General features: G+C 44.6%; 1 protein-coding gene across 1 annotated transcript in view; it reads left to right on the top strand.

The window, feature by feature from the left end:
* Positions 1–2,648: 2,648 nt before the first annotated feature.
* The window catches only part of LOC138528106 (extracellular calcium-sensing receptor-like), a 197,502-nt gene continuing 183,331 nt past the window's right edge, over positions 2,649–16,819 (top strand). The window contains exon 1 of the mRNA XM_069639557.1: positions 2,649–2,701. Coding sequence (XP_069495658.1) covers positions 2,649–2,701 — 53 coding nt within the window. The remainder of the gene's footprint in view (positions 2,702–16,819) is intronic.

Here is a 16,819-nt window from a genome sequence, read left to right as displayed (position 1 = left end):
TCAAGAACAGCTGGACTCATTTATCCTGACTAAAGTCAACTGTACTGAAGTCCAAAAGGCTTTTGCTGCCAAAATTAAACTGGCTCACTTGAAAATTATTGATAATAGGTTACAAATGACTAAGCTAAGCCAGCATTTGTTTTCAATCATATTTCTGTGGATATAATGACGACTACACTTAGGGTGATGCGCCCTACAACATGTGTGGACAATACTGTCCCCGCAAAAATCATACTAAATAAAATTGAGCTGTGTAGCCCCTTTTTAACACGCTTTGTGGTTGTAACCCCCTTAATTAAAAAACCTGGCCAAGACCCTAAAGAGTATAGCCATCTGAGACCAATAACAAATGTCCCTTTCTTACTAAAAATAGTGGATACAATTGCAGCTGCCCAATTTCAGGGACACCTGGAGGAAACAAACAGTCTGAACGCCAGGCAATAGAGGTTTCAGGTCAAACCACGGAACAGAGTGCTCTCTAATGGACCTACACACCCATATGTTAAACATAGTGGATAAGATGAAGTCAGGGGTGCGGATATTATTGGATTTATCAGCATCCTTTGACCTTGTGGACCACAAGAGACGTATTGCTACTCTTTTTGATATAGGCCAGTGTTCTGAAGAAGCTGACATGTAGATTAAATCATTTCTGGTGGACAGAAAATCAGAAATCATTTGGAGGGACGCTGTTTCAGAACCAGAATTGATTACTTGCGGTGTACCTCAGGGCACATGTATCTCACCCACTCCTTTTAATGTTTGGTATTCGCTCCTTGTGCAATCTACTTGAAAAACTGGGGACCCAGTTTACTAAATATGCAGATGATACTCAACTCAATATAGAGTTGAGTGGGGACTATACCAAAGACATGAAGACAATTTCAAGCACTTAGGGGGCAAACCAAACCTGGATGTCCACAAATTGGCTCTGCCTGAATGGTTCTAAAACCGAGCTTCTCATTTTGGATCATTACAAGCAAGAACTAAATTAGGAATACAGTACATAGGTTTTCCTTTTGATGGCCACTCTATCAAAATGTCCGACAAAGTCAAAACCCTGGGTGTTGTTTTTGACTCCTCCCTTGGGGCTGACGTTCAAGTAGACAATTAGGTAAAGAAATCTCACAAGCACCTAAGATTGCTAAGGCTAGTCAGACCATATGTCTCTAACAATAATTGTGAGACCTTGGTAAGAGCAATCATAATGCTTTATCGAGTGCGGCCAGTAAAAATGGTATTAGAAAACCTCAAGTCTTACAGAATGATGCAGTCCGCATCACAAACAAAATTTCTAGGAAAGAAAACATCTCCACATATAGAAAAGTACTGCATTGGCTTCCATTTGCAGCCCGGATACGCTTTAAGGTCATCACAGTGAGCCATAAATGTTTATATGGGTCATCACCTTCGTTTTTACGTGAGTGTTTTACTCACCATCAATCTGTTTGAACTACAAGACTGAGTAACTGTCAGGATTGAGTCTGACTGTGGTAACACAAGTCGCGTATGACAACCGGGTCTCCTTTCACAGGGAGACTTTCCCCCCCGAGAGCTCAGCCTGCAGAGAACAATCAAGTACCTGTTAGGCTAGGGGCTCAGGTGAAAATGCATGAGAAACCAGCAGAGCTAAAGGGAGGAAAAAAAAATATCACAACATTAATATTCCCATTCAGTAACCTTAAACTGACAAGACACACCTCCCTCAGACAGTACCCAATTCCACCCTGCTGTGTTAAAGATGGAAGGTATGCACTACTTGACAAGCTCCTGCCAGGAAGTCCAGAGACTCAAGAAGTTCCAAAAGGAAAGTGTCTGGGAGAGCTCTGACAAAATCCTATTCACAAAAAGGATACCTGACCTGTACGGCACGAGGGCGCAATCTAGGGATGCTGCTAGGCAATAAATCCACAAAGAGATTCTCTGAGCCGATGACCAAAGACATGAGGATATATAAAAAAAAAAGGAAATACAAGTGCATACCAAGTTCAGTCCAGGCATCTAAAAAAGAAAACAAAAAGCAATCCAGTGCGTGGAAACAAGAGTCCCTAAGGCAGACAGGCAGTGCTTAATTTGTGCTGGTGCTTGCCGGTGGGCAACACCAGCACTCTTTTTGGGGGATCGGCACAGATTCATACGGCGTGCAGTGTTGTTTAAACATTACTCAACAGAAATTAGTCAACAAACAAAACTTTTGTTTGTTGTTCACTAATTTCTGTTGGATAATTGATCTCGTGCTCAGCGCTCTGCTTGCAGGCGCCAGCCCAGCCCCATCCCCCCTGCTGCCTGTCTACCGCAGCGCAGTGAAAGACAACAGAACAGCCAATGAAAACAAGCATTCTGTGTTGCTATGCAGTATTTGATACATTCTGTATAGTAACACAGAATGTACACTTTTAATTGGCTGTTTGCCAGCCAATCAAATGGAATATGGTCACATCACGTGTGGTGTGGGGGTTGGCGCACAGCGCCACCTTCATCTTCAGAGTTGTTAGGGCATGGTGGAGGTGGACTTGTCGTATCGTGCGGAGACTGCGCCTGCTGCCTGACTGAACCAGCCCGCATCCCAGTTGCTTGCCTTGCTGCCGGCCCTCAGAGCTTGGGGGTCATGATTGTGTGGCACTGGCCACCAGACCTGCAGAGAGACCATGGCTGGCGCCGACCCGACCGACTCCCATCTCCAAAGGCAGCTCCAACGACGGTAAGTGCATGCATGGTGATGATGAAGGGAATGAGATGATCAATGTGAATGTAACTTGTCCTTGGCACACATATTTGGCATATACTACTATTTCCTCCCCACTTCGCTATTCAAACATAGTGAATTAATTCAGTGAAATATATGCGCTGTTAACGATCCGTCGTTATGACTTTCAATGGGATTTTCCCTTTGAAAAACATTTCTGTAAACCAGGCACTGAGTGTGCTACGTTTTTCAAGTGGTTTACAAGTGGCCGGGCCACCGGGCCTGTTAATGACAGCCTGTGCACTTCTGCTGACAGCCCTTGGCACCTTATTTTACCAGCTCCCGGTGCCCTTATTGACAGCCTATATCAAGAACCAGCTTATCTTCCCCTACAGTGCCCGCTTCCACTTCCTGGCACCTCCAAATGGCAGTCCCAGCTGCATCAGACCTTGCCAGATGGGCACCTCAACCTGAGGACCCTGAATACCAGCCACGGCCTCGCACCAGCTAATGGAACTATCAGGCTCTTCCTAACGCCAGCCCCTGGCCTGGTCCCACATCTCAAAATGCCAGCAGCACTGCCAGCCCCTCACACGTGCTAAAGTAAACCCAGACATCTCCCTAGTGCTGCCACTGGAACCATCTAATGCCAGCTCCCCCATCACCCACTTCCTCCCCTGGCTCCTCCTAATGCCAAACCCTTGCACCTTCTACGGTTCGCATCTGCCACCTCTTATTATAACACATTCTAATGCCAGTCCCATGAAGGACTGGTGCAGAGGCTGGTGCAGTCCTGATGATCATGGGTGGCACTGCCTTATATTGTACAACACCGAAAAGACAATGCCATTAGACATTAGTTTGCATACATAGGGCAAGGTCACGGCTTGTTGACTCAAGGCTGTTGTGAGTTTTGGAAGAAGGAGTCCAGGCCGGGGGCATCATTCTGCTACTATCGGGAATACACGTGTCTGGGATTGGGCAACACCAGAGCAGTGAACGGAAACTCTCGGCAAACGATCCCATTACCAGTTCTGGTGCGGCCCTTCCAGCGTCTAGCAGATGTGTGTGGGGCCCTGGAGGAGAGCAAATGCAAAAACCTGGCTACTCGCCAAAGAAGCCTAAGCCTGCACATATCACTCACGTGCCACACTTGTACATATATTTATAGTTTATACATAGCCACCACAACCTGTAAATATCTTACTGCGCAAATATGTATGTTGATCTCTAAAGCTCTCAGACCATTTTCGTCCCACAACTGTCTGTACATACCTCATATATCCCGGACCAAAACAACTATGGATATGTATATATTACCCTGTACCACAATCGATGTATGTAACCGTGTAACCATGACAAGCGCCCAGATGCCCCACGGCCAGGTAGCGCTACTTAAAACAATAAACTAAACTAACGTGTGTCTATGGGTATTTGAGTCCCCCTTGAATTGCTAGCTTGAAACCTCCGTTCCTCCTCCTTGCGCTGGGGATTTCCTCTCCCATCTCATGTGCAGCTGGAGCTGGCAAGTGGGGTCCACGACCATAATCTGACACTGGAGACTTCACCAAAATGAAGACCCAGCGTTATCCCCCAGCTCTCACCCTCACAGGCATACAACGTGGCTGACTGGCATGTGTTATCTCACTAGATGGCAAGCATGGCCTCTAAGAAGTGACATGCACGCACCCACTTTAAGATGGCATGGATTGGCCTGACTGCCACAAAGCAGCCAAGTTCTGGCGTGCAGTATCGAGGACTACTGGACCTAACCGCGTCTTTGCGCCGGGTTATGTCAACTGTCTGGCCATTGCCTCCCATGGTAGCCATACGTGTGTGTATTTCACTTATTCTGTCCGGAATTCCGGCCAGAGAATCAACCATGCTGACAGGTGTATAATATGAACAAGCTAACATGCTTGTGAGAGTGGCAGATAGTACACGTCCGATGTCCCTTACAGTCCTGCCAACCAGAAGCAAAAATTGGCATGTTAAAGATGGTCTACGTACACAGCCCTTGTTTGAGTCACCTCCTGTATGGCTCTTGGCTCAGTCGTAACACTTGATTTGACAGGTAGACATAGGGCCTCATTACACGGACGGCGGTAACCATGGCGCTATTAGCACCATGGTTGCCGCCGGTACCGTACCGAGTCCGCCATGGTGAATGGCGGAATTACCGCCCCATTCCAAGGTGTGTGGGGGCGGTAATTCACCATTCACCATGGCACTTCCCCATTCCCATTTGAGCCCCAATAGGGCTCAATGGGAATGGGGAAGGCGGCAATTACGGTACCGCAAATTGCGGTGCCGTAAGTGCCTCCAAAACCAGCCATTGAGGTCGGGTCCCACAAAGGGACCTCGTAGTAAGGTGGTAAGGGTTTACCGGTACCGGTACCCTTACCGGTAACGGTAAACCCTTACCACATTCCGTGTAATGAGGCCCATAGTCTCACCAGCCAGTCAGGGATGAAAAGTAAGAAGTCCAGGAAGAAAAGCTGAGTTCAGGGGAAGCAGGGTGATCAGTCAGGGGAATCAAGCACCAGAACAGATAAGGGTAAAGCAGAATCAAATCCAAAATTAAACGAAGTCGATGAGGTCTGGAAGCCGGGTGGCATCAAAAGATATCAAGATTCAAGAATAGCTGCTTGCCGGGCGAAACGCAATGGTTGAGAGCGCCACCCGGCAAGTTCCAAAAATCCTAAGTACAAGCATCTTGCGGGTCGCATCAGTGAACAGAACATGTGACGAGTCATGTGCGTGAAGTCACGGGTCTCTTGGGTAATGTAGTCCGTAGCGATCAGGGTGATGTGCACTGCCATAAATGCCACGGCAGCCACCACTGTTGGTGTTGCCTGGTATGAAGGGCACGGGAGGCTGTCAGGAGTAGGTGGACCGTGACAGTACCCCCCTCAAAGGACCCTGCCCCTGAGTGGCATGCATATAGGAGGTACGAAATGGGTGCAGAAGCCGAGAAGCATGAACATGTGCAGTGGGTTCACAGCAGGGTCGGACTGGGACAAGAAATAGACCCGGTCACCCAAAAAAAGTGGTCCACCCCTCGCCTCAAGAAAGTGGCCCATCACTCGCCTCACGACCCTTGACCTCTGATGAAATCACCAGAAGTGATGTCATTTGACCCCACCCCAAAGTGACATCCCGGGAAGCGATGAAACACGACCTTTCACCACTTGACAAAACAGGAAGTGGCATCAAATAGCATTGTTCCTAAGTACACTAAATTACTGTGAATCCAAGCAGGAGTCCAAGGCCAAATGATTATATGTTATTGTATAGTACTTACGCTTAAGTTCTTTTTTATAGAATAAATATGCTTAAAATATCACCCAACCTGTGTTGATACTCATTTATCGACCTAAGAAGGTTGAAAGGCTTTTTGAGAAAAAGAAATATTTGGAATTTATCTTTTTTTTCGTTGTTTTTTTTCTTCCAAACCGGCCCAGGCATGGCCAGAAACCGGCCCCCACACCCCAGGGACGATTTCGGCCCGGCCATGGGCCGAAAGGCAGAGGGGCCAATCCGACCCTGGGTCCCAGGTCCTGTCCTCTGGACCATACCCCTTCCAGTCTATAAGGTAGTAGCAGGCACCTAGTCTGGTACCGGTTACATAGGGTTTCAGAGGGGCAACATGGAAAACAGGATGAACATGCCAGTTCGAAGGAACCATAAGGCAAAAATGCAACAGGGTTGATACATTTGTTGACGAGATACAGTCCAACATATTGTGGAAGAAGCTTGCGTTTCCGTGAGATGCTCAGTTATCTAGTGGACAAACAGACTTTATGCCCGGGTTGGGGCAGGACATTGATGCTTATCGGCCTGCCGTTTGGTGCTTTCTTTGGCCTTTTGTAGTTGTTGTGCCATTGCTGTACAAATGGCCGATAATGAGCGGACTATGGCATTGGCGGCCTGCACGTGCACTGGATTGGACAACACATGAGGCAGGATTCGTGGATGTTCACCATACAGGGCAAAGAAAAGAGAACGACCCACTGAGGAGTGCTGAGAGTTGTTATAAGTGAACTCAGCTGCCCCTAACACCATAAGCCAGTCTGAATGGTACTGCAAACATAAACAAAATAGATATTGTTCCATGGTGGAATTGGTTCTCTCGGTCTGGCCCTCAGTTTGGGGATGGTATGATAAAGAAAATTGTGCATCAATGCCAAAAGACCTGGTTAGTGCCAGCCAAAATCATGACATGAACTGTGATCCACAGTCTGTGACGAGAATGGAGGGCAGGCCAAAGAACCGGACAATACGGGCAAAAAACAAGGTAGCCAATTTAGAGGCAGAGGCTGAAGCATGCCATTTTGGTGAAAGCATTGACCACCACTAAAATGGTGGCCAACCCTTGTACCGGTGGCATTTGTACTACAAAGTCCATGGAGACCATAAACCAAGGTTTATGTGGTATTGGCATTGCTTGTAGCATGCCCATTGGTTTACCCGGCACCATTTTACACAGTGTGCATACAGCACATTTAAATATGTAATCCGCAACATCCCTTTTCATGTGGGGCTACCAACACCATCTTTGTAGTAGTTCTAAGGTCTTTTGTCGACCTGGATGGGTGACTAGTTTGGCGTCATGGGACCACTTGAGCTCAGAGAGATGCGTGCTTTCGTTGGGAATGTATAGGTGTTCATGTACATAGGGCGAACCATTGACAACCTGTGCATTTTGAGAAGCGACGTCAGAAGGATGCTCTTTCACCCAATGCCGGATATTGTCCAACAAAGAAGGAGAGACCAAACAAATACAGACCACAGAACCTATCAGTAGTAACAGGGTTTCAGTGTGGGCAATATCCAGGATCCCCCTATCCTGGATAACGCATTAGCTTTGCCGTGAAGACGACCAGGATGATAAGTTAGAACTAAATCAAACATGGCAAAACACAAATGTCAACAAATCTGGCGTGCGTTTTTGCATTTACCATGCGATAAGGCCTGCAGGTTGCATTGATCAGAATACACCATTACTGGGTGTGTAGCACCCAATAGATGGTGTTGCCGCTTCTTAAAAGTGGCTCTGATTGCCAGTAGCTCTCTCTCCATGATTGTGTAAATCCTTCCATGCCTCTTGCACTCCTCAGGGAGGCAGTCTGTTCAAGTGTTACTTGTTAGTACCAAATAGAGCCTCAGGAGATTCTGGTTGCTGTAGTCAATGCAAGTAGCCAATAACCAACTCCCCCTTCAATTACACAGTGTAAATCCCACAGTGTGGGGAGGGGGGAAAACCAGCAGTGTGGCTCTCCAGAGTAGGGCATGTGTCACCCTGGTGTTGTCCCTCTGGAGTCCAGAACTCCCAAAGATGTGTTCAAACTGGGGGGAGGGGATTTGTGCTCATATAGACTCAGATTTTTACCACACTTTGTCATTTAACATCATCATTTTTGATTGGTTAAGTCTTTCCATTTGTCTCCTTTAGGAGTTGAAACTCTCAGTGAATACACCCCTTATTTGATCGGTCCAACACATGGGAACAAGGAGTGGTTCTGTAAAGTTTTTGACGCAAATTTTTGTTTGTTATATAATGTTTTTTCCGAATGTACATTTTTAAGATTGCAGAGCGAACTGGCATCTATAGACATGCTAGAGCATCCAGTGACATTAAATATACCAAAGTTATTAAGATATGTTACATTATTAAATTATTAATTATTGACATATGTTAATATATCATGTTTAGGCTCATTCTGTGGCACTCCCCCCTCCACCCCCCGAGTCCAGAACTGTGTTCACTTTTGCAAAGAACCAAGGAATTGGCAAGATGTAAGCAAAAATTGTAATTTTGCTTTAAAGTACAATTTAAAATGTACACAGGTTTAGTTTCTATGAATTCTGTACATGGAGGCTCAATAAAGCTTAATTGTGAACTTGAACATGTCTCTTGGGAACCAATCATCCATTAAGACAGTAAAGATTATATTTTATGGCTGATCTGGAAGTCAAAGGTTGAAATATAACTGCAATTCAGATCTTTGAAGTATTGTTTTATTAAAACGAAAGCCTTCCAACATGTCACTCACTCCTAGTCATAAAGTGTTTTGATTTTTTTAAATTGTATTTTAGTTCAAAAGACTTTTCACAAAATTTCAAAATGACAAAATACATAAAGTGAATAGAAGACCACGGGAATGTCTTTCGCGCCTTGAAACACTTGTGTATAGGTGCATTTTAAATGCCATATCATATATCATATAATGTATTTTTCAGGGTGTATTTCAATGGATGTATTTGCTATTTTCAGCTTTTATTGCAGTGTGTGCAGTCCACTTAATGGGCTTATCAGGTGATGGATGAAAGGATAGGAGGTATGGCTTTTACAGATGGCTGACTCATGACTTCAACAATCGTTGGCCTCCCAAGCTTCCAAAAATGTATTTGGATAATAGATTTGCATTCCTTTGGATCTTAAAGGGACCATGTATTCAGGATGCAATTTCAAATCACAACACTCTTCTCCCTCTTCCAACTGTAATGTAAATCTGTTCAACACTTGGATTATTCCTGCACCCACAATATAGTTTGATTGCCATGCACATTTGCAGAATTGTACACAGTTTAATTTGAATATTATTTACAAACAACTTGTATAAGATGGCATATTTATGAGGGAATTGTCATTGTATTTGTAACTCTGTTACTGTTATGGAAAGAAACATTCACATTTAACGCTGGATTGCCACATAACTTTATAAACCATGCATTTCCAATAATATATGTTGGACTTCCACTTAAATACATTGCAACATTTCTCACATGATGTGCAGAAACATAACACCGGGCTGTTGAGTCCCAAGTTACCCAGCAGCCTTGGAGCCAATCAAAGACGAGGTAGACAAAGTGCAAGGCAAAATCTAGCTTCATTTTTCATCCAAATAAATCAGGGGCAGCATATACACATTAAAATCTTGTTTCCCTCAAAGGATACATAGAAAACAAACAATTGGTTAAATACTAGAGGTTAGCCATCACAGATGTCATAACATATTCTTAGTTACAAAAACCTATGGGGAACGGGGATTGGTTAGTGGTGGTGGCTACATATACACTCCATATGTATTAAACATTTTATTGGGTTGCACATATCTGATAGCTCCACCTGAACCCACCTCTAAATTGATAAAGGGAATAATACATCATCCCTTCACCAACTGATTGGTTGGCAAGCTATTTCATGGGTGGCATACCATTGAGTGTTTTGATTGGTTGGTTTCTTACTGTTATGTTATGTTATGTTATGTTATGTTACTTGGCATTTATGTAGCGCTCTATATATCATTGGTATGACCTCAAAGCGCTGGTAGGTTGAACACCCTCAGGAACCGTAGTTCTGGTCAGTAGAGAGAGATAGTGTCATAGGGTGCGTGGGTGCACCAGATATGTGTGCAGCTGATATAATTGCCAGGCGGTAGCTGCATACTAGCGTTAGGTGTGGTGCTGGAGATATCAGTTGGATGTGTACAGTCTGGTTGGTGGACATCCAGACTGAGCTCTGGCTGTGTCAGGCATGAAGGACGCATATGTGAGCAATTAGGCTGGAATGTGCTTGGCTAGCTGCATTTTAACAGGGTGATGAGGTGTTCATGGGATTGTATTCATATGTGAACAGCTAGGCTGAATTAATCAGGGGTATAGCTGTGTTCTAGTTGAATGATGGTGTATAGTAGAGAGTAAGCTTAGTGATGTGATATGATGGTTATCTTTGAAGCTCCCGAGACCAGACACATGAACAGGATGCCAGGGAACAGAGCGACACACAGAACATAGAGACAGGGGGCTGGGCGTACAGCAACAGGGGGGATACACATGCGTCCATCCACTCCATCCATGTCATCCATCCCTTCCATCTGTCCGTCTTTTTATCTATTGCGTCCATCCATTCCATCCAGCATCCTTTCCATCAATCCCCTCTATCCATCCGTCCACTCCATCCACTTATTCCCCTCCATCCATTCCATCTATCCATTGAGCTGCCGTTCCACTCGTCCGATCCATCCATCCCCCCTCCACTCCATCCATCAGTTCTATTAATTTCATATATTCTCTCCAGTTCATCCATTCTATCCACTCTATATACATACCCTGCATTAATTCCACATGCATCCATGCCATACATTGAATCCTTCATTTCACATGCGTCTATCTGTTCCATTCATTCCATCCTCTCCATCCACTCCTTCCGTTCGCTCCATCCTTCACTCCATACATGCATCCACAACATCCATTCGAGCCAACCATTTTGTCAATCCATTCTCTGCATCATTCCCTCCATCTATTCCCTCAATCCATTCCCTTCACAATTCCATCTATGTGTGGCACATGCTACCATTCACAATTCCATCTAAGAGTGGGACATGCTACCATTCACAATTGCATCTAAATGCGACTCAGGCTAATGTTCACAATTCCGTCTAAGTGTGGGACATTCTAACATGCACAATTCTATCTAGAAGCGACTCAGTCTAATGTCACGATTTCATCTCTAGGTGTGGCACATGCTACTATTCACAATTCCATCTAAGTGTGGGACATGCTGGGACATGCTAACATGCACAATTCTGTCTAGATGCGACTCAGGCTAAAGTTCACAATTTCATCTAAGTGTGCGACATGCTACCATTCTCAGTTCCATCTAAGTGTGGCACATGCTAACATTTACAATTCTATCTAAGTGTGGGACATGCTAACATTCACAGTTCCATCTAAGTGTGGCACATACTAACGTTTACAGTTCAATCTAATTGTGGGACATGCTGACAATTGCATTCTATCTAGATGCGACTCAGGCTAATGTTCACAATTTCATCTCTAGGTGTGGCACATGCTGTAGGAGTCACCCTTTGCCTTGGGGCCCTTAGCCACAGGGGCTGATGGACAGAGGGCTGCCCAGGGCTGGTGGGTTATGACCAGTGAGTCATCCAATCATGGGAGGGGGCGAGACCAGGGAGGAACAGGCAGGCCCAGGGAGCGGGAAACCACAGATATTGCAAATGCGCACCGAGCGCCCAAAGGGAAATCCACAGTAAACACACCAGAAAATGGAAGGTGCCTCACTAGGCGCACCTTACCTTGCCCAAAAAACCACATCAATGATCCAACTCACCAACCTTGGGCACTTGACAGGTAATCAAAACATGTAGTAGGGGGAAAGAGGCGCATGGACTGTTCATTGTTCATTAAAATATTTACCATCCCTCATTCCTAGGCGTTTAGCCAGGGTGATCTCTTTGTACTTGTTCTTGTGTAGTGTCTCATGTCTATGTGAACATGTAGGGAGTAAGGCAGGTGTCCTATCTGTGTTTGCTTCCAATGAATAGACAATGTCTTCCAATTATGGGATCACATGTGATGAAACTGATGCAATCGAATGACCTCCTATTTATTAAAGTTTTAGCTAATATTACCATGTGTGCTGTCGTTTCTGTTGCCACTGGGGAGACACTTGAGTTATTCTTCATGGAGCTTTTTTGGCTTAAAGTGTCCTTGCACCTGGATAACAAAGACTAGTTGTGCTCTTAATTAATCTGGGAATATATTGCTTTCATTTTAGGAATTGTTATCTTGTGCTTTCATTCTGCCATTCCTATCCTCCCATATTCATGGCAACCTTTTGCTTGGGTTGCTAGCTACTGTCTGAGCTCTACACAGATCTGTAGTTCTGTGGATTTAGCGGTTTGAGTTCTTTCGAAGTCTTGAGGCCTTTCGTTTAATTAAACGCATGCTGCTGATTCCATTATGAAGAAGATGGCTGCGCAATTACACTCATGGATCTGTTTTAGTGAGCTATATTTGCTATTGTCTATGTTGCATATAACTTGTACATTGCATCTGTAAGTATTTCCTCATGTCTTGTGGATGCTATGTTAATATTCCTCTTGTATAAATGCATATTTTAATTAGTGTCTGCATTTTCTTCATGTGGAGTGCATGTGCACTTCGTGTCTAATGCAGGCACAAGATTTGTTACAACAGTAATTTCACTGCTTTTGACATCCTCAGCCTCAATAGTCTCTGTCTTGTGTACCTGCCTAGGATAAGGGTGGTATGGTTGCCTCAGCGAGTAACGTTTCTCACCTGTGCGGTATTGGGCCAGTGGAGGGGCAAAAGCTACAGATGAAGACGCAAGGCCCCTCGTGTATTTTTCGTCATGTTTATCAAACATGCGTTCCATTTGTATTTAAATAAATATGCTTTGCATTTTATGAACCGTTGGTATAACATAGTTGGGAAAAGCACATTAAACAAGGATACCATAATTAACCATCCAAGCACTTAGCTTTATCAAATGTATGGTCTATACACATTAAAACATTTTACAGTGTGTACCGGCCCGCCCCCGAATCTCTGCTGATTTCTTCCAACAAAATCCGTTGAGAGTGACTCTCCCACAAGTTGCCCTCATGGATTCTCCTCTTCTTCTGCTCCGCCTCGTAGGTGTCACATGATGGCACATGTCCCATCCACTCACTTCAATAGATGGACACTGACTGGTCTGTCACCAGCCTCCCTGTATCTCTGCTGCTACCTCCTAGAAAAATCAAGGGAGTATGACTCTCCCACACGCTGCTGACAGAGATTTGTAGATTGTCCCACATCTCATCATGTGTCACCCAATGGCATGTGTCTCTTCCATTCTCTTCAAGAGTGTGCATTGGCTGGTGTGTCATCATTGTCCACAAATCCCTAGAGATGACACTTGTGTTGTTCACCAATCCCAATTTAGTGAAAGTGACACACAGTGCTGCAAACCCAACCCTCTCTCTCTGACTGGGTCCAGCAAGACACTACCTTTCTTCCTACACCTATTCTTAATATCCTTAAACTTCCCTATATATCATAATCCTGCCTCAAACAAGGACCTCTTGCATCTCTGTAGGTTTCCTGAGACTGAATGGGATCTCTAGCAGTGTGCCTCCCTTTAAACCATATGGATTAACTTTAAACAAACCTTTCCAAGTGATTCAAGGTAGCTGCTGGAAAGCTCATCCAGGCCTACAAAGAGATGAGATGAGGGATCGGTTGTTCAGAAGAGGTATTTGTATATGGCAGGACTGATACAAAACAAGAGAGAAGTGTATGTAGTGGAATCAGTTAGAAATGATTGAATTCTAAAGGTAACTTCTCTGTGACTGACAATACATGTCAAACCCTTAGTAAAGGCATCCGTTTCAAGTGGTAAGATGAAGATAGTGAATAAAACCAAAATATAACAAATGTATTATTCTTGAAAAGGTATATATAATCAATCAATATTAAGAAACATTGTTAGCAAAAACAGCTTCTGGGTAAAACAAGATTCTTCAGGTAAAACAAGAGATAGGTTGGGATTTGATGAGGGAGGGTGGTCTGGAAAGCGAGTGAACAGTCGAAGTGCAATTAGTTAAAAAAAGTTGAAAAAATGCCAGAAGAGCCAGGGTTTTGTGTTCTTTCTGAATTGTGTAACAGAGGGCAGTAGGCACACATAAATGGGGAGAGAATTGCGACTAGCATGGTGTTCCCATCCTCTTCCCCCAGAAATGCAAGTATAGTTCATAAATGTGGGTACATCATTCCCATGTCAAACGTTCAGAACTTGTGTTTCTTTCATAGCTGGATCCCTGAGTGTTATTTCCCCATAGCATATAGACAACTGTGATAGTAATACTGGCAAGAAGGAATTGGCCATCATAAGCCTTCTCAGGTTTCTAGGTCAAGAGCATAGTTTCCAATGTACGTATAGAATTCAGAGTACATATTATTTTGAAATATCAGAGTTGTATTTCCACCTGAGGATGTTACTCAATGGTTATATTTAATTAAACTGGCCATATTTGCTTTCTAGGCTCTCAGATTACTTAAGCAATACATTCCAAGCTGTGCGGGGCATTACTAGTCAGGTAATGCCCTAGGGCATACGTTAAAAGCCAGAGTGAAGCAAGGGGTTTAATGATAGCCCAGGGCATTACATTACTGGTATTGCCTCACCCAGTGAGGGGTGTATTGCTATTAGTATCTCGGAAAGTTGTACCGGGATACTAATAGTTATTTCTTTCAAGTTGAGAAACTGAATGTTTGCCGTTTCTCACCTTGAAAAAGCTACAATTCAAGATGGCCACCATGGAAGAGCGAGTTAGGAACTACACGTAGACTCTTCTCTCATTCCATGGTGGCCGTTGCCATGATGGGAATGCAGCGGGCACAGTAGTTCTCCCAGCGCTGGCTACGGACAAGAAAGCACCAGTTAAATGTTGCATGGCTGTGGGGGATTAAATATGCAGGAAAGGGGGATAGGGAAAAGGGTTATGGGGGCACAATTACCGGCAAGGAAGATGGCAACCTGCGGCTTGCAAGGAGGATCTGAGCTGGCGCTTTACCTTGTGATTAAGCTCCTGTTCTGATTGGTTGGGTGGAAGGCCACCACCCCATTCCCTGCAGTGTACTAATGTTCAGTACTTACACTGTCCAGAACCTTTTCCAAGGCTGGTGCAACAAATATGACCTTCTAGACATCTTCTTAGTGAGTCACCATTGGAAGGGCACCAGTTAGTGTCATTTTGGCTTGGAGAAAACCAAATCTGTCACCATTTCCAGGCAGGTTGTGCCGAAATTATACTTTGTCTAGTGAACTATACATTCTTGCACAAGCCTTGATTCTTTCCAAATATGTGTCACTGGCTGCATGAAAGCGGGTGTAGTCCTAATGTTCAGCTACAATCCACTGACCAATTGAAGAGGCTGCTCTCTTTGCTGTTATAATGGAACTGATTTGTTGTTAACATTCCATAGGGCTCTATATAGTACAACACTCCAATTTAATGTAATACTGCCATATACATTTATTCCCTCCATAATAAATGCTAAACAATGTTGCTACAAGAAGAAAACATACATATTCCATGAAGCATAACTATACAAACTACTAACTGTACTGGTGTATCTTACACCTCACTGTTCCTTCACCCCCAAGCTCCACCCTCCTCTATTCCTTTTATGGGAGCTGTACTGTGTGCCATGTGAGCCGCTCTGTCAGTGCAGCGCCTGCTGGGGTGCTGCAGTTAGGCTAATAGGTATGTGGGAGATTGGTGCAGCGGCTCCCATTGTCCTTTCCGTTAGGGGGAGCATGATGGATTAAGGATGCAGGGACTGCTCTGGATGTCCTGTGATGGGTAACTTACTCAGTGTGTGGGAGCTTGAAAATGAGCAATGCATACAGTGCTGTGTGGCGCTTTGGTGTGGTAACTTGTAGATGTCTTCAGAGGTGAGGACTCTGTCTCCTGCTGTAGTTGTAGCTAAATTTGGAGCTGCTTTGAGAACCTGTCCTAGCAGGGGTTTGAGCTTCTGCTGGAACTGTGCTGTTGACAAGGTGTTACCACGTGTGGTGAGCAGCGCATAGGAGGTAAAGCTTGCACAGGCATCCTCAGTCCTTTATATATATACTGGTTATACCCAATGTTTCATGCACCAATCTAGTGCTCCTTGTCCCTCTAATGTTCTCTCTTTGTTCACTTTCTCTGTGTGTGCTCTCTTTCTCTCTTTATCTTTCTGTGTCTCATTGTAGGTCTCTGTCTCTGTGGATGAGAGTCACTTTGACAGGTGCATGTTTAGCAGAGCTAGCCAGGATCTACGGGAAATAATCGAAGCGGAAAAGAACGCAGCAGAATTTTGCAAAGTGGAAAGCTTTGCATTACCAAAATGTTGAATCCCGCTTTCCCCCTACCCGTAAGCCCTGCTCCTTACTTACCTTCGCTTTTTGCCTCTTACCTTCTCTCCTGTCCGATTCTCCTGTCGCCCGTCCCTCTGCAACGTTTATCTCCTACCCCTAAAATGGTTCAAAAAGGTAGCAGGCGCTCCTCTCCAGAAAGAACATGGCATGATAACCTGTTCTGAGAAGAGAGTTTGCAGCACATGCTTTTTGCTCACTGTACCTTTCACAGATGGCAAATATCCATTTGCATATCAGCCTTTGTCCCGCCCACATGGGCAGTCCAGCCCCGAAATGGTATGGCAATTCCCTTCTGAACAAGAGTACCAACAGCAACCCCATACACGTGTTTCAGCCTTGTTGGACATCATCAGTGAGTTGGAGCTGTGCCTCTCTGAGCACAGTGAGCAAGGGGTCCA

The sequence above is a fragment of the Ambystoma mexicanum genome, chromosome 7q, assembly GCF_040938575.1.
Source record: "Ambystoma mexicanum isolate Mex_15411 chromosome 7q, UKY_AmexF1_1, whole genome shotgun sequence".
Taxonomy (NCBI): domain Eukaryota; kingdom Metazoa; phylum Chordata; class Amphibia; order Caudata; family Ambystomatidae; genus Ambystoma; species Ambystoma mexicanum.
This window is presented reverse-complemented; position numbering and strand designations above follow the sequence as displayed.